This window comes from Gossypium hirsutum, chromosome D11 (assembly GCF_007990345.1).
Source record: "Gossypium hirsutum isolate 1008001.06 chromosome D11, Gossypium_hirsutum_v2.1, whole genome shotgun sequence".
Classification (NCBI taxonomy): Eukaryota; Viridiplantae; Streptophyta; class Magnoliopsida; order Malvales; family Malvaceae; genus Gossypium; species Gossypium hirsutum.
In genome coordinates, this window is record NC_053447.1 from 272,367 (window position 1) to 290,644 (window position 18,278).

General features: G+C 31.1%; 3 protein-coding genes across 3 annotated transcripts; all 3 read left to right on the forward strand.

Annotated features, from left to right (window-relative positions):
• The first annotated feature begins 1,849 nt into the window (after nt 1–1,849).
• Nucleotides 1,850–4,563, forward strand: LOC107904680 (probable auxin efflux carrier component 1c). Its single transcript, NM_001326937.1, has 6 exons — nt 1,850–3,062; nt 3,140–3,392; nt 3,486–3,571; nt 3,912–4,069; nt 4,329–4,405; nt 4,497–4,563. Exons 1-6 carry the CDS (start codon nt 1,850–1,852, stop codon nt 4,561–4,563), a joined length of 1,854 nt encoding a protein of 617 aa, NP_001313866.1.
• A 5,331-nt stretch (nt 4,564–9,894) lies between these two features.
• On the forward strand, nt 9,895–11,447 carry LOC107904682 (thaumatin-like protein). Its single transcript, XM_041105368.1, has 2 exons — nt 9,895–10,235; nt 10,316–11,447. Exons 1-2 carry the CDS (start codon nt 10,169–10,171, stop codon nt 10,984–10,986), a joined length of 738 nt encoding a protein of 245 aa, XP_040961302.1. The 5' UTR covers nt 9,895–10,168; the 3' UTR covers nt 10,987–11,447.
• Nucleotides 11,448–13,279: 1,832 nt separating this feature from the next.
• Nucleotides 13,280–14,099, forward strand: LOC107904679 (probable calcium-binding protein CML27). Its single transcript, XM_016831131.2, has one exon. It carries the CDS (start codon nt 13,468–13,470, stop codon nt 13,906–13,908), a length of 441 nt encoding a protein of 146 aa, XP_016686620.1. The 5' UTR covers nt 13,280–13,467; the 3' UTR covers nt 13,909–14,099.
• Nucleotides 14,100–18,278: the final 4,179 nt, after the last annotated feature.

Consider the following 18,278-nt stretch of genomic DNA (forward strand, 5'->3'; position numbering starts at 1 on the left):
TTTTAGTTTTATTTTGAATGCTCTTTCATTCATATTTTATTTACACCATTTAATCATATTGATCTTAAAAATTATTTTTATTTTGATATTATAAAAACGTATTACATACTTAGTTCATATATAAAAGAAAATATATTATTGATAGGGGAGATATCTTTATATGCATAATTAATATTTTAACAATTTACAAGTAATTTTTTGAATTGATTATATGTTGAAGTTGGATATTTCCAACTTTTTATATGTATACTTTTTATGAATCGGTTATAATTATATTCATGACCAAAGAACAAAAGGAATAGATATAGTGGAGAGCTAAAGTCTCTTTTCTATATAAGATTTTGTATGATAGATATTTTAATTTATTCCTTAATTAAGTATATAATTTTCTTTTACGCCACTCGATAGATATTTGTGTCAAATGTTGTATTCGACTTTATCTTCGTTCTTAGTAACTAATGGTGAATTTGGATAGGTGGTTTGTTTATCTGTAGTTAGAGTAAAAATAACAATGGCGGTGAGATTAGATTGTAGTATGAGATAAAAAATAAGTTAAAAGTACTGCATCGTATTCAATCACCTATCTAAGCTCACTCTAAGAATGGGAGAGGGTTGTCAGATGAGAAGATAAATTCTTTTTCAGCAATCATATCTCCTCTTCTCATTTTTCACAAAACAATATATCTAAACTCAAAATATGTATTTTAACTCTCTTTGTGTAATGTAGTTAGGTTCTTCAAAACATAGTTATATCATCTCAAGTTAGCCAATCCTAATATACGAAACACAAAATGATAAATTGAGTGAAGTGTTGTTAACATTTTTATTAACATTATTTTTAATTTCTCACATATCTAAAGCTCCAAGAATTGAAGTTAAAAATGGTTTGATTATTGGTATTAAGTATCTTACAAGTAATGACTAACTAATATTCGGTCCGAACTATCTAATGATTACATTTTTTAAACATATTATGAAATAGAAAAATCAATCGCTCATAGTTTGCAAAATTTGCTACATAGTAACAACAATCCAACCATTTTAAAAGCATCAAAATGAAAGACGATACGAGTATTCTCTTTTTATTCTTCATGAGTTTTTAGAATTAAAATTATATTGACATAATTTATAAATAAAGAGTGTTAAAATTTAATTAATTGAGTGATCATTCAACATATTGATGGAGTCAACCTTCTAAATGTGTTATATCGTAAGTATATTTCGATAATTTTAATTCACTTGAAATTTTAAAGAATACATTTTTATTAAAAAAAACAAACTGGAGCCTGGACATAGACAAATCTTTGGGAATATATCTTCAGAAGTTAAGAATCAGAAGAGAGCGATAAAAAGGCAAGTAGGCAGCATAATTAGAATCCATTTGTGAAAAAGGCAGTCTAAGAAAAAAAAAAGATAAAGAACGAAAGGCTCTTTTCAATTTTAATGTTTACAAAAAGCTTAAAAAGGTGTCTCCAAAACAACTACACTCTGAGATAGGAAGACACACACCCACCACCACCTTCCCAACCAATTTGCCTTTTATTTTTTCCCCCCCACAGATGATATATACAAATACCAACTTACCAAGACTTTACTCCATACAAAAGGCAAAAATCCAAACCCTTGATTAAAAAAGCAAAAGCAAAAGCAAGAGCATACCCCCCCCCCCTGTGCTAGCTTTGGGGACTGCAAGACTTCTCCCTCTCTGCTTAATTACCCCACTTGCCTTGCCCCATAACCCCATAAACACATGCTCTTCCCATTTCCTTTGCCTCATTCATCATCACTTGTTCCAAGGCTCTCTCCTCTTCTCTCTTCCTTGCCCTTTCGGTTTTGTTGATACCCAAAGATGATCTCCATTACAGATTTCTACCATGTCATGACTGCCATGGTTCCACTTTACGTGGCCATGGTTTTAGCTTATGGCTCGGTGAAATGGTGGAAGATTTTCACTCCTGATCAGTGTTCAGGCATCAACCGTTTTGTTGCTCTCTTTGCTGTCCCTCTCCTTTCTTTTCACTTCATCGCTTCTAATGACCCTTATTCTATGAACTTTCGTTTCATAGCTGCTGATACACTTCAAAAACTTATAGTTCTTGCAGTACTTGCTGTTTGGACCAAGGTCAGTAAAAGAGGTTGTTTGGAATGGACCATTACCCTTTTTTCACTTTCTACTCTTCCAAACACTTTGGTTATGGGTATTCCTTTACTTAAAGGAATGTATGGGGATTTTTCAGGGAGTTTAATGGTGCAAATAGTTGTTCTTCAATGTATTATTTGGTACACTTTGATGCTTTTCTTGTTTGAATATAGAGCGGCTAAAATGCTTATCTCTGAGCAATTTCCCGGCACAGCAGGCTCTATTGTTTCTATCCATGTTGATTCAGATGTCGTGTCGCTTGATGGTCGACAACCTATTGAAACCGAAGCTGAGATTAAAGAAGATGGTAAGCTTCATATTACTGTCAGAAAATCCAATGCTTCAAGATCAGATATTTTCTCAAGAAGGTCCCATGGTTTTACATCTACAACTCCACGTCCTTCGAATCTAACCAATGCTGAGATATACTCTTTGCAATCATCGAGGAACCCAACACCAAGAGGCTCGAGCTTTAACCACACTGATTTTTATTCCATGATGGCTGGGGGACGCAATTCAAATTTCGGTTCTGCAGATGTTTATGGTTTGTCTGCTTCGCGTGGACCCACTCCGAGACCATCCAACTATGAAGAGGATGGTGCAGCCGCTGGTAAACCGAGGTTCCATTACCAAGCACCAGGCGGTGGTGGCGGTGGTGGCGGTGCAACCCATTATCCGGTTCCTAATCCTGGTATGTTTTCGCCGACTGGTTCTAAACCCCTCGGTGGTGGTAATGCAAATGCAAATGCAAAGAGGCCTAATGGTCATCCCCAACAAAAGTCTGAAGATGGCGGTAGGGATCTTCCAGTGTTTGTTTGGAGTTCTAGCGCTTCTCCTGTTTCCGATGTCTTTGGCGGTACCGGCCATGATTACGGCGCTGCCGACCAGAAAGATGTTAGATTGGCTGTCTCCCCAGGGAAAGGTATAGCTTATGCTTCAATATTTTCACTTTATGTATACAACGTGTATTAGATTAATAGTTGTTGTGGTGTGGTGCAGTTGAAGGGCATAGAGAGAACCGTGAAGAGTACATGGAAAGAGAAGACTTGAGCTTCGCTAAAGGAGGAATGAACGGAGAAATGAACAAACACGAAGGTGACAAGGTGGGGGATGGCAATGGCAAGCCCAATACAATGCCTCCGACAAGTGTAATGACAAGGCTGATACTGATCATGGTCTGGAGAAAGCTTATAAGGAATCCCAACACCTATTCAAGCTTGATAGGTCTCACTTGGTCTTTAATCTCGTTCAGGTCTGTCTCGTTCACGTAGAATCTCTGTGTATTATATATGAAAATATTTTGGTATAGTTTATGATCATAGCTTGTTTGCTTGGTTTATTGTAGGTGGAATGTAGAAATGCCAGCGATTATAGCAAAGTCCATTTCAATTCTGTCAGATGCAGGACTTGGCATGGCCATGTTCAGTCTCGGTCAGTAAATTACACCTTGTTTCCTTTGCTTTCAAATCACACACACACAACACTTGATGATCATTACAAAATGTAGTAATAAAGCGAGCATAATAACTGGCAAAGCAAAACTGTTAAGGTGATGATAACATGTTGGTTCTTTAAGTCTTTTTTTTTTTTTTTGGTCTTGGATTTTGATATGATGGTGGGGGGTGGTGGAAGTGATGATGAAAGGTCTTGGTCTTTTAAGGATTTAAAGAAAAAAAGAAAGAAAGACAGAAATGTTGGTTGTTAATGTCTGGTTCTGACAACAAGTGATAATGGGGGGTTGTTAATGTTAATGTTTGGATGCAAAGAACAGGTCTGTTCATGGCATTGCAACCAAGGATCATAGCATGTGGGAATTCGGTTGCAGCTTTTGCAATGGCCGTGAGATTCCTTACAGGTCCAGCTGTCATGGCAGCCGCTTCCATTGCTGTTGGTCTCCGTGGCGTTCTCTTACGGGTTGCCATTGTCCAGGTCACTTCCCAATATCCCATTTACCCATAAATATTAACCCTGCATGCACACCTTATTTTATACACTTTATATTTTTTTGGTCAGTATCTCAATTATATTATACATTCTTTAATTCATTAACAATATCAGTCTATTTTTTTTTTAATTAGGTTGGTTCAAATTTTAAATATACATTTCTTTTGCTATCTTCGTATTACTATTTCTGACATATCCTTTTGTGTTGCATGTAATTTGGTTACCAAAATATAAAATAAAACAGGCAGCTCTTCCTCAAGGAATAGTACCCTTTGTCTTTGCAAAGGAATACAGCCTGCACCCTGATATTCTCAGCACAGCGTGAGTCTCTTTACTCACTTTTTATTCTTTTTCCAGTTGAAATGTAAAAGCATCCAAATCAATTAATTCCTTCTTATTTTTGAAATTGCAGTGTAATCTTTGGGATGCTAATAGCTTTGCCCATAACACTTGTCTACTATATATTATTGGGGATATAAAGCGGCAAATGCAAATGCAAATGCACAATACTCTTTTGAGGTTCCACATTCAAAGGCCAAAGAAATCCTGGACCGACACATCATGACTGCATTCATGATTAATGTCTCTCTCCTTTACTTTTAATCCTTAGTTAAATTTGTAAAATCTTTATTTGTAGTCAAATTATAGGGGGAGCTGTTTTTTGTTTTGTTTTTTTTCTTTTTCTAGCTAATTATCTTCTTATTCCAAACAATTTTATTCCTTGTCATGATAGCTTAAAAAAAAAAAATTAACCCCTCGATATTTGTGATGGAAGTTTGAATTGAAGCCTGCATAATTTGATTGATACGGTGAATTATTTTGGAATTACATTGTTTAAAAAGTAACATAAATACAAAATAAAATTGCATATTCACTCCTTACATTTTCTTTACTTATTCAATTACATTGTTTAATTTTTCATTCATAATCATTATAAGTCCATTTACTCGCTAGAATCGAATCATTGCATCTCTTATAATTTAAAATTCATAAGTAAGGTTGTTATCGTCATTCAAGATTCTGTTGTAAACAAAATGTTTATATCTTAAATCCCAACTTGATTTTTTTCTTGATGTTAATTAAATCAAAATTGTAAAATATATAAGAAATTACATGACCAGCTGCAAAATGAATTATTTATCAAGTTTTATTCAATAAAAAATAAATAGACCGAGTCAAAGCAATTTTAGATTAAGTACAAAATTCCTGTTAAAAAAGTTGTGTGGCAGTATCACACAAAGGCTGATAATGGTTGAAATTAAATAACTGTATATTTTGATGATATGATATGCATGGCAGCCCATTATATGGCAAACATGACGCCTATTTTAGCACAAAGGCCTTGTAAAATGCTTTGGATGAAATTAATTTGTCAAACTTTTTCATTATAAATTTGATATTTCATTGACTTTATTGCATCTCTTTTTTTCCCATGATTCTCGCACAAAAATTGAGTGAGTAAATTATACATATATATATATTTACACCTTCATACAGCTTTAATTGCATCAAAACTTGTTGTTCATAAAAGTTGTTTGAATAAGTTGGTATTCTTTTTCTTGATTCCCGCAGAAAAGTTTGATTTTAAAAATATATTTTTTTTTTAATTTTCAAAAGTTACGTGTGTAAAATGGAAAGAAATAAAATAGCTTAGAAAGTCGTAGAAGAAACAAACAATGAGAAGATGAAGATAGATGCCTAAACAAATTTAGTGGCATCGTCAACTCTATCATATCAATTTCACACTAGATGTTGATTTGAATTTAATAAATATCCGGTCGAGCTTGAAAAGCTTCAAGTCAGTTAAATTAGAACTTCGTAATGCTTAACTCAAACAGTTTGTGAGTTTTATCAAACTTTTTTTTATTTTTACTATATATTTTAAGTAAAGAGTGTGATTCATTTATACCGTTATAAAACTTAAGTGATTTTGCACTATTCCATATCTTCTTTTAAACAATTAATCGTATACAAAATATGAAATAGTGTAAAATCACTTGAGCTTTACACCAGTATAAATGGATCCCTCTTTTTTAAATAATTCATATTATTAACATTTTTACTTTTAATATACCTCTAAGCTTAATTATTAAACTGAACTCAATCTTGAACTTGAATTCAAGTAGTTACTAATAAAATGAATATCTAATGTTTAATGTTAATTGATTATCTATTTTATATTGTTAAGGTGTAGTTTTATATGATTGGAATGCTAGTAAGAGTGTAGCACAAAATTGAATAATTTAAAGTATAGTAAAAGTGTAATTTAATGTGGATACAAAATACAATTCCATAATAATAAGAATAAAATAATAAATAATACACTGTAAAATATCAATCTTTTTAAAAGTATATAAGTAACCTTTTCTAAATATTTTTAAAATTGATTTGATTTTATTGCATTTTCAATTGTCGCCATGTAAATGATAGTATATAAAGCACAATTTTATTGCAAAAGAAAAAGGCCGAAACCAAAGCAACGCTAGCGTTGGGGTGGGTCGGTCTTCCCGTAGACAATCCATCGTGGCCATGTCACATCTTTATGTTCCTCTCCTCTTGCGTTCGATTGTTTAAGAATTGTGTTATTCCTCTATTCCCATGATATTTAATAATAATACGTTAAATTCTAAAGGACAAGTATCTATATAAGATGGCTTAGTTCTAATCTAGCATTCTTGACTTAACCTATATTTAAATAAAAATATAATTTATAATTTATAATAATGGATCTAAATGAATTTAAGTTAATTATTTAGACAAATTTTAAAGTTGGAATTTTAGATCCCAAAAATTATGAATTCCAATTAAGGTAATAAATTTTGGTAGTAAACTAAAAAAATAAATTCTAAATTCAAGTTGAGTAAAAAATTTCTTTATGCATTTAGAAATTAATTTATTTCTCTCTCTTTTTTCTTGTTTATTTTGTAAATATAATGAATATTTTGTATTATAGATATTACTCAAACTTGGCTACTATATGAATAGAAAATTGCAAGTAGCATGAGCACGCATGGAAGACATCATTAATTATAGCACTCAATTTGGCATAATCATTAGTAATTATTTATAATATTAAAACTTTCAAAAGTACAAATCATGTGTTTGGAAGGACATACACTATTCACCTTATTATTTTATATGTTTAACACAAATAATTTCTATTTTTCTTTGTTCGGCCTACTGGACTTGGGAAGGAAATACTTCTGCAAGCATCGAATTGTTAGCCAATTTAAAAAGATTTATTGTGGTGGATGGCTACAAATATCCTAAAGGAAGCCCAATCCATCATAACCCAATGGAAAATGTTAAATCATCCTCTTCTTTAAATTCTTAAAACTATTCTATTCAATTTATACTCATTATAACATCAATTCGAATGCATTGATTTTAAGGCTAGTTTTCTATATGAATTGGGCCTTAGACAAGAGATTTTGACTCAAGCCAGGCCCGAATACATTATATTATAAAAATATATATATGTTAAATAATCGTATATATTTATATTTATATTTATATTAAATCACTAACCCAATAACAATTAAACTTATTACTCAAAACCTAAAAGAAAGAAATCTTACCCAACTAAATATAAAGTTTTAAAAAGTATATTTAATAGAATAAAATATTTATCATATTTACTTGTGTTTTTTAATATTAGTAATTTTTAATATGTTATAAAACCTTTATTTTATATATTTTAAATAAAAATTAATCTAAAAATATCAAATATGAACAGACCGGGTTAAGATTGAATTGTGCTAGACTTGGAGAAAGTATAAACCCATTTGTGAGCCAAGCCCAGGGCTTAAAAAATATGGTTTAATTACACCCAGCCCAACCATCAACACCTCTACCTATATATATTTTGAGTTTATATTCATATAATTCTTTAAATGTCTGAGGAAGGGTTGTTGAAAAGTAATTAAAAAATTTATATTTATAAAGTAAATGATGTTTTATCATTTTAAAGCTGCGAATTTTTACGATTTAAATATATTTAATAATTTAATTGCTTTTAGATTTTAATTATTAAGGGTTATACAAATTGAATTCATATCAAAATGAAAATTTTATTGAAGCTAGATTTAGGTGGTATAATCTCAAGACTGGAAGGATATTGACAGGGTGATGATACCACTAGTTCGGAAAAAATAAAAGGAACAGGGTGATTCCCCTGCACATGACATGTGAAGGCAAAATGGCAATGACCTTGTGTGTGTTTTTCATCTGCATTTGATTGATTTGGATACAGACAAGTAAGGGATCTGACAACCTCGATTATTGAGCTGCCTTTTCCGTCATTCAGGAAGCACCTTCCTCTCATTCCTTTTGTTTCTTCTTCACTGTTGTTTTCCTACTTTTTTCAGTAAATTTGAAGTTTTGGATTTTATTAATATGTCTAAGGAAAGGTTATAGAATGAGTTATATCATTTGAGATAGACGTGTTATTAAGATTATTTATATATTTACAATCATATTTGCGAGTAAAATATGAGAATATTATGTTGTTAAATTACTCGCAAAATGTTAGATGATTTAAACTAAACGTCCCAACTCCCAACGTTGTCCTTTTTGTTCTCCGGCTTAGACTTCTCTAAACGGACCTCTAAAATACCGAAACTGACCTTGGACTCTGGCCTCCCATGCCTTGGATCTCCACCGTGTGTCCTTCCCGTAACCATTGTTTAGTTTCGTTGGAAGCACCGAACCCATCTCATCTCAAAGCCTCCGATCTCTGATCTTTCAAAATTGTATGTTCTTAAGCATGTGTTTGACCTTACGGGGTCTTTCGAGTCCATTGTGACTTGAGTTTTCAGGTCCTTTTTTACTTTGTCACTTGATATGGCCTCCCATTGCATATGTTGTTTTAGGTTCAGAAAAGTTTTCAACGCCATGGTGTCGAGGGGTCTCCACATCAATATTTGGGAAAATTATTGGTGCCGACTTGGGCCTCCCCCTAACCACGCCTTCACATGGATCATCAATTATAAATTTTTAAATGTTAATTTAATTCAGTAATATTATTAAACTTTTAGGTGAAAATTAAAACTTCAGGAATTATTAAAATTTAATAATTTAACAATTTTTTAGTAAATGATTAAATTCCAGATATACAAAAATAATCACATTAATTAATAGAAGATCTCGAAAAATTACTAAAATAATATGAATGCAAATAAATTACATAAAAAATGTTAAACTATTAAATTTTAATAATTCCTTAGTTTTCACCCAAAAGTTTAATAATATTAACCAAATTAAATTAAATTTTTAATTTTCTTTATATAACTGATAATCCATGTTAGGGGAGGCTTGACATGGATTTGACTCATCAATGTACCAAATTTTACCCCAAAATCAAGGCCCAAATAGACGCCCACAATTCTGATTATTTTTTACTATAGAAATCATACTAATTTTGCATTCATATCATTTTAAAAAAACATTATTTTTTTTCATATTATTTGGGTAAATTTCCCTCAATATTGAGTTGACCTTGATGGTTGGGTGTGCCAAACACCCGATTTTTTCATTTATTGAGCAGGACTGAGGCATTTAACTGCTTTTCCCGCTCTAAGAGTTCGGGCTTGGGCTTGTGAATGTAATGTTGATCTCCTTTTGCTTGTAATCGTTTCTTTCTTTATGTAAAACTTCAAATTTTGATTCAGATCGATTATACCTTCTACTAAAGAGAACAGAAGATTTTGTAAAGGTGAGCTTCTTTTTTTCTTACTAGAGTTGTTAAAGCCTTGAAAGTAACAAATTAGAACCGTTGAAAAGGGGTTTACAGTACTACTGAGTGCTGTCTTTTATTATTTTTCTCTCCCCACCTTTTTTTTATTGTTCAATATGCAACTCATTGAAGTCCCATTTACAGTAGGGGAGGTCCATATTGCAGCAGGCTTTACTCACATTTCACTAAAAAAAAACTAAGAAACATCATACAGTAACCAAACCCTGACTCTGGTTTCTTTTCTATCTATAAAAAGCCTACCATGGTTAGAAGCTTAGTAATAAAATCCAGGCAGTCCTTTCCTTTCCTTTTCCCCTCTTACATGCTCCTTGGTACCCAAGGTTTCAGCCATGGCGACAATGCTGAGATCTCTGCTAACTTTCACACTCTTCACGCTTCTTTTCTCCTACGTTTCTGGTACTCTCTTACACTTGGAAGTTTTTAACTTGGTTATATGTACGGTCTTTATAACATTTGCTTCTTTTTGTTTTCAACAGCAACAACAATTACACTCTACAACAAGTGCCCTCACCCAGTGTGGCCAGGTATCCAACCCAGCGCTGGGAAGCCACTTTTAGCTCGCGGTGGCTTTAAACTTCGACCCAACAAGGCCTACTCCATGCGTCTCCCTCCCCTCTGGTCCGGTCGTTTCTGGGGCCGTCACGGCTGCTCCTTCGACGCATCCGGACGCGGCCGTTGCGCTACTGGTGACTGCGGCGGATCCCTCTTCTGTAACGGCCTCGGCGGTGCCCCGCCTGCTACGCTAGCCGAAATCACCCTCGGCCAGGACCAAGATTTCTACGACGTGAGCTTGGTGGATGGCTACAACATAGCAATGTCAATAACCCCATTCAAAGGCTCAGGCAAATGTAGCTACGCTGGGTGTGTGAGTGACTTGAACTTAATGTGCCCCGTTGGTTTACAAGTGAGATCGAAGGATAACAAGCGAGTGGTGGCTTGTAAAAGTGCTTGCTTTGCTTTCAACTCGCCGAGGTATTGCTGCACTGGGACCTTTGGGAACCCCCAGTCATGCAAGCCAACAGCGTATTCGAAGATTTTCAAGGCAGCTTGTCCCAAAGCATATTCCTATGCATACGATGATCCAACCAGCATTGCTACTTGCACCCGCGGCAACTATTTGGTCACTTTTTGCCCCCATCGTCGCTAGAATTGTTATTTTATATATACTTAGTAATAACTATCATCAAAGTTAGATGCTATATCTACTACGTATATTTAATATCTTCGTATACTAGATGTCGCTTTCTATGTAGTAGTGGGACTTTATTAATTAGAAACATTATATATGGCGAATTTTTGTTAGCTTTTTTCTTATTAGATCTGCTGCACAGTTAATAAGAGAATATCTGTGTGGGTGGCGGTGGTGTTGGCCACTGGCCAGTGGGGGCCATGGTCCTTGACCACGTGAGCTGCAGTTAAGATCTTTGAATATATTGACAAAAAAAGGTATCTATGGCATCTGAGATAGCTCTTCATGATTTCGTCAAATTTTAATAATGTAGTATCTACTACATATGTTATGGGTTGGGTAAGGTCACATTCAGCGTGTATTTAATTGTATAATGTTATTATTTCTAAAGTGAATTCACTATATATAATTTCCAATTATTTTTATTTTACTAATTCAACTAAAAGTTGGTATGTTTTAATATATTTTTTATAAATACATTTTGGGTGGCCGTGGAATCCATTGCAATTTACAGATTAGAATGAAAGGGGGTAATAAGGCTTTTGTAGTCGATTGATGAATCTTTGTTGCACTCGTTCCATCTCTAACCTCAAATCTCAATTCAAATGAGATAAATATTTTTTAATAAGAAAAAACTCAATTTTAACAAATGAGACTCAAGATCCTACTAACTTAATTTTGAATATTTAAGATACTCGTACTTAACACTCAAAATTAAAAAAAAAAAACTCAAATGTTGAATATCTTAAATATTGCTTCTTTTAATCATTTTAAACTTCTAGGAAGTTCATTAGGTAGATTTTTGGATGGGGAAAGTGTATAATGAATAAAAGTTGTGTCCATTGAATTCATAGAAATGCTTGGAAGAGTTTATTGAAAGCATACTATTTAAAGTGTGTTGGGTGAAACTGAAGTATAGTTGAACCTTTTGGTTCACCCAATTCTTTTAATTATTAATGATTATGTTTTCTTAAAAAAAAAATGTTGGTAACAAATTTCCAAATTTGGATTGTTCATAAATTATATTGAAGAAAAATGGTAAGTTTGAATGATGGGGTTGTTTTGGTAAATTGAAATTCACGAGCTTCTATAAACTGAAAAACGTGATGACAGTGTGTGTCAGATAGTTGTTGACAGCTAAACCCCTTTTTTTCTTTTTGTATATTTGTTGGTTTTTAGAGCGCCAGCTAGCTGTTTGGGAAACTGTGCTAATAAGAACCCATAACTTTTTCCTCGCTTTGGAATTTTTTACCATTATTCAGTTGATATTTTAGCTCCAATTTAATTGATTTAATAAGATTTTATATCTTAATCAATTCTTTATTTAGTCTATCTAATTCAATCCCTTTTCCCAGTGTTAGCGCCCATTTTATCTTTTACCAACCTACGCAGAGGTCATGAAATCTTTTACTTTAAGACTGTTGAGACCATTTGTTAACGCTAGAGTTCAAAGAAAAAGATTTAAGATAACTTTACCCTTCATAAACCACCAATTAATGCGAAACCCCATAATTGATTTAGAAGAAGAGAAGAATGAGAAACAAGAGAAAAAATATTAATTTTTTTATCCAACAATTCCGCCTCAGACGTCTAATTAATAAAAATATATTCGAAACTAAATCAAAAACAAAAATCTACGAATTAAGTAAAATCTCATTTATGTAAAATTAAGAATTTTTCATTCTTAAATATCCAATAATTTAATTCCACAAATCTAAGTAAATATTTATCAAATTTATAACAATATAAATTTTATTATAAAAACCATTTTCTAAATACAAATAAAAAATAAAATAATGGTGAAATTATTATTACAGTCAAAACATGTGCGGAGCACCAACGAAAGAGGTCAAATATAGGAGCATTGCAAGGATAGAAATGTAATAGAATAGGTTCAAATGTCACATACGTCCGTTCATGTACGCTTTCAAAATCTAAAATTTAATCTTTATATTTTTTAATTTTTTAATTTTAAAATTTTAATTTTTTATATTTTAAAATTTAAATTAAATTTATGACATTATTAATATTATTTTATTAAACTCAAGTTTATTATAATATCATTTTTAACTGTATTATTATTTATTTTAAAATATCATACCAATAAATTTAATAAAAAATAATTATGTATAATTGAGCTTGAATTTTAAAATTTAAAAAATAAAAAAGATTAAATTTATAAAGTTAAAAGTATAAAAATTAAATTCTAAAATTTGAAAGAGTATATAACCTATGACATTTTAACCAATAGAATATGGCAAGGCTCTATTCTCCCTGTTTTCCTCCAGGATCCTAAAATAATATGCCTAATCCCACCCCTCTTATTTCGCTCCCACCATTCATAGTGGAAACTAAAATTAGTCACTCAATCCTCTCTACTTCTTTTAATCGTTCACCAAAACCAAAAAAAGATTAAATCATGTCCAGCAGTAACCAACCATGGATCCAATCCAGAAAGTTTTCAACCAATTCGACAAAAACAAGGACGGCAAGATCTCTGTATCGGAGCTCGACGAGGTTTTGAAAGCGTTGGGTTGCTCCTCCCCTGAGGAGGAAATCAAACGTGTCATGGAAGAACTCGACGTCGACAAAGACGGATTCATCAACCTCTCCGAGTTCATCAACCTCTGTAGTTCCTCTTTCGACACCGCCAACGCTGAAACGGAGCTTCATGAGGCCTTCGATTTGTATGACCAGGATAAGAACGGCTTGATCTCGGCGGAAGAGTTGCATCTGGTTTTGAATCGGTTGGGGATGACGTGTTCGGTTGAGAAAGCTGTTAAGATGGTCGCTAGTGTTGATGCGGATCATGATGGGAATATTAATTTCGAGGAGTTCCGGAAGATGATGAGTGATTCGAAGGCGGGTAATGAGGAATGAATCGAAGCCGTAGGATTGCAAGTTTTTTGGACAGTTATTTGTTGATTCAAACGACGTGAATGAATCAAAGGTATTGTTTATAGGTTGTTTGGAGTATTAATTACGAATGTTGACAATAACTATATGGAATTTGCTGTACTTGATGGATTCTGAGTTCCATGGAATGAAATTTTAAATTGGATTGGTAGCAATGACCGGATTGCATTTTTGCATCTGTTGATTATAATTTCTTTTAAGATATTCAAAAGTTAATTTATTTGTATTAATCTGATTTTTCAAATAAAAAATTTCATTGACAGGTAGCACACCATACATATTACGATTAAAACTATCATAAAATTGCTGTACAAATATCATTCTCGCTGAATAGAAGACAGAGAAATTGGTAGTAATCACTACATTAAAATGAGATTTATGTTTATAATTACATCTTAACGCTTTGAGGGTTAATTTGGTGAATCAATTAATCACCGTGAATGCCTCCAACAATCCCCATTGCATCTATGATGCGTAAAAAATTAAGTCTTGCATCATCTCACGATGTTCATTACATTGCCCTATTTTAATACAGTCGTATGATGACACATTTGCGTTGGTAATCCTCTTTTATACGACAGAATATTAAGGTTGTGCATAATTCTATTTTTACCAACCGAATCAAATTCAGTCAAGGATTGGTTAAGGATATTTTTGAAATTTTAGTTAACCATTATTTTAATTTGAAAATAGATAATTAACTGAATTGTCTATTAATAATAAAATAAGGTCAACTATAAAAATGGTCACTTTTGTTTGTCTTAAATTACATATTAGTCACTTATGTTTGAAATGTTACGTTTTAGTCACTTATGTTATTGTTTTGTTACGAAGTGGTCACTCTACTGTTAAACTCTGTTACCTCCCTAACAGCAATCTTATGTAGTAGTCTAAATGGGTTTTAAATGCCAACTTGGATGTCTAGTTGCTAGGATAAAAATAGGTTTTTAATTAAATAAATTTAATTTAGACTACCATGTAGGACATCCAAGTTAGTATTTAAAACTAATTTGAACTGCCACATAGGATCATTGTTAGGGAGATAATAAAGCTTAACGGTAGAGTGACCACTTCGTAACAAAACAATAATGTAAATGACTAAAACGTAACATTTCAAACATAAATGACTAATATGTAATCTGAGGCAAATAAAAGTGACTATTTTTGAGTTTACCCTAATAAAATATTATAGGCTCAAACATATTAGATAGGTTCAATATATTATTATGTAAGCCTAAAATATAAAAATTAAAGAATAAATTTAAAATTAATTGGATTTATACAAATTATTATAATGTGCTTAAGATTGTAATAGATTTATATATTTTTAAATTAAAAAATAAAATAAAAGCAAAAAACGAAAGAAGTCCTATTTTTTTTTTTCCTTCTCCCTTTCCTCTTTATTGTTTTTTCCCCTCTCCTACCTTATGGTTTCTTTGTCCTGGCTGGCTCCCTCTCACGACGTTGGTGTTTGGTCTAGCCTCTGATGGCTCATTAGGACATGTTGGATGGTTGTTGCTCCTGTTTGGATAAAGGGCTCCTTCGCTAGTTTCTTTCCTTTTCCGGCATAAGGAGTTTTTTGGAATAATAAGTGCCCTTACAAGTCGTAGAGGACTTATGTTCTCTCGGGTCAGTAGTGACTGGTTTACTCAAGTTTGGGATGGCTCGTTTGATTTGTATGAATTAATGATAAGTGAGATGGTATAGGTTAACTGGGAAGAACATGTTATGAGTGTGAGATTCAACGCACCCGTGCTTTCCTTCTGGTTAACTCTTGAACCTGTGACGTTTGTGTTTCTTCCTGTCACTTTTTTTTGGAATGACTTCACATTGTTTATTTGATACTATTTTCTTAGGTTTGTTTTATTTTATGATCCTTAGTGTTGGATATATAATTGTTACAATGTATGTGTATTAATATATAACTCTATACTATATATTAATCACTTCAAGAAAATGTCTTTATTTTATAAACTAAATTGTATTGTTTTTAGAGTTTTTTTTTTGTAATTTTTTTAGGAAAACAAAAAGTGTACACATAAAACAAGATTTGAACTCAATACTCTATTTTCAGTATTTATATTTACAAATTTCAACTAAAACCTAATTTATTATTTATATCAATTTTTTATAAATATATTTATTACATAATTTTATTTTTCAATTACACCGTAATATTAAATAAATATATAATCAAGCCAGAATTGACCTCGGCAGGGACAATGGTCCTTTAAAATGGTAAATTATTATTTTAGTCTAAATTTTTTAATTTAATTCTTTTAAAAATTTAAAACAACAAATACATACACAAATAAAATTGTACTTTAAACTCTTTAAGATTTTATAATTTAATTTTAACCTTTTCAAAGATAAACTTTTGAGAATCGAAACTTTTTCCTTTTTTCTTTTATCCACAACTTCTCTAAAATATAGATTGGATTAATATTTGTGCCAAACCTATACTTTTTTGACTTCATATATCTGCACAAATTCTCTTAAACGTCAGAAACAATGTAATTAAGGCAAACTTGGTGTTCCGATGAATAATAATATCACTCATAAATGCAGGGTTAATTGGATTATCATATGGGTATATACATGTTCTTAATGAAAACATAAAATTGGAATTTAAAGATTACAGAGAAAAAGAATAATTGTCACTAAAACAAGGAATCCAATCCCTAATTAAAATTACTTACTTAAACATGATATTATCCATTTAAATGCATTCTACTCACTTTCATTATTTATTTTACACCAAAATGAGTAATTTTTTTGGCCCAACATTCTTTTCATTTTGTTTATATATTTCAATCCATCGAATTGAGCGAAAATATTGAGTTAATTGCATTTAATTAAAATTTTTAGAATTGAGTGAAATGAAATTCAAGTCGAACATAGTAAAATAAATTTGTTCCAATTAAATTTTTAAAAAAATTAGCCATATTGAAATATTGTTGGCAATATGATTAAATTTCAAGTTAAAAGAACATAAATACCTTATATATTTGAAAATTATTTTAAAAATAATAATTAATATGATAATTTATTTTGTTTAATGCCTCAAAATTTTCATTTAGGAATTTTTGAAAAAATATATAGTTTAACATTTATACATACTTAAAACTTTTCAATAGTTTTATTTTTATAAAAATTTCAAAAAAAATATTTCACAAATGTTTTGAATATTTGTAATTTTTTAAAGGATCAATTTGCACATTTTAAAAACTATCAATGACTCAATGGATATTTCTATCAATTTGTTATTCGAGTTATTCAAAATATTTGAATTAATCAAGTTGTAAAATTCAACTCAATTCGAACTCACTAATTGTAATTTCAAAATCATTTTAAACTTGAGCTTTAAAGAGAAAATAGAGAATAAAAGTAGAGGTTCACACTTCAGATAATCATTGAAGGCTTTTGCTGTTTTGTCTTTTGATGCCTTTTTCATAATTGATGTTCCATTTGGTTTAAAGTAATCACTCTAATTTTGAACACAAATTAGTAGGTTTGAGTTGGCACCTTATGATTTAACTCGGATGAGTTGAATTTGATTTGCGTGTTTTAACTCGATACAGAAAATAGAATCATATTAAAAACTCTTAAATTATTTTTATTGTTGCATGCTTTCCATTTCATTCAATAATATTTAAAAAAAGACTTGCAAGAGCATATAGATAAATAAACTGACTTAGGGTTAGCTTTCCAATGTTGTTGCACTCGATAAGTAATTAGCGTAAAAAAGTATGATTTATTAATTCGAAGTATTTTTAATTGTTGTTAAAAAATGTTGATTTTAAATACGATGTTCAAAAGTAAAAAATAAGTTGACTTAAATGCGACTGACATAAAATATAAAATTTAAATACTTTTAAGTAATTACTATAAAGTATTTGTAAAATTTAATGAACAATACCAAATTACATGCTCATCGCTAAATGTTAAGTTAAAACTTAAATATATATATATATATATGGTTGGTATGGATTGATTTAGTTGTAAAATAAATATGATATGACAGTCTATTAAACTTTAATTTGTAGGGATGAAATAAATAATTTTACAATTTGAGGTTGGGTCTAAAAATTAATTTGAAAATCATTTTTATTCCAAACTCACTTTATTCTTTTAGTTTGAGACACAAGGACTTGATTAGAACCAATTTTAACATTATATAATTTTTGACCTTTAAATTTTATTATTTTTTTAAATTCTCTTATTTATTAATTTAGAAGGAATTAAAATTACGTTTGAATAGACTGTATCAATTCCCATTGATGTAAAATAAAATAATTTATTTATTTTGAAAATAATTAAATAGTTAATTTAAT

Bases quoted from the DNA above. Each gene is read 5' to 3' on its own strand.
- LOC107904682 (XM_041105368.1), top strand. From the start codon at position 10,169: ATGGCGACAATGCTGAGATCTCTGCTAACTTTCACACTCTTCACGCTT. The intron at 10,236-10,315 runs GTACTCTCTTAC...TGTTTTCAACAG, and splicing joins TCTTTTCTCCTACGTTTCTG to CAACAACAATTACACTCTAC.
- LOC107904679 (XM_016831131.2), top strand. From the start codon at position 13,468: ATGGATCCAATCCAGAAAGTTTTCAACCAATTCGACAAAAACAAGGAC.
- LOC107904680 (NM_001326937.1), top strand. From the start codon at position 1,850: ATGATCTCCATTACAGATTTCTACCATGTCATGACTGCCATGGTTCCA. The intron at 3,393-3,485 runs GTCTGTCTCGTT...GGTTTATTGTAG, and splicing joins TGGTCTTTAATCTCGTTCAG to GTGGAATGTAGAAATGCCAG. The intron at 4,406-4,496 runs GTGAGTCTCTTT...TTGAAATTGCAG, and splicing joins CCTGATATTCTCAGCACAGC to TGTAATCTTTGGGATGCTAA.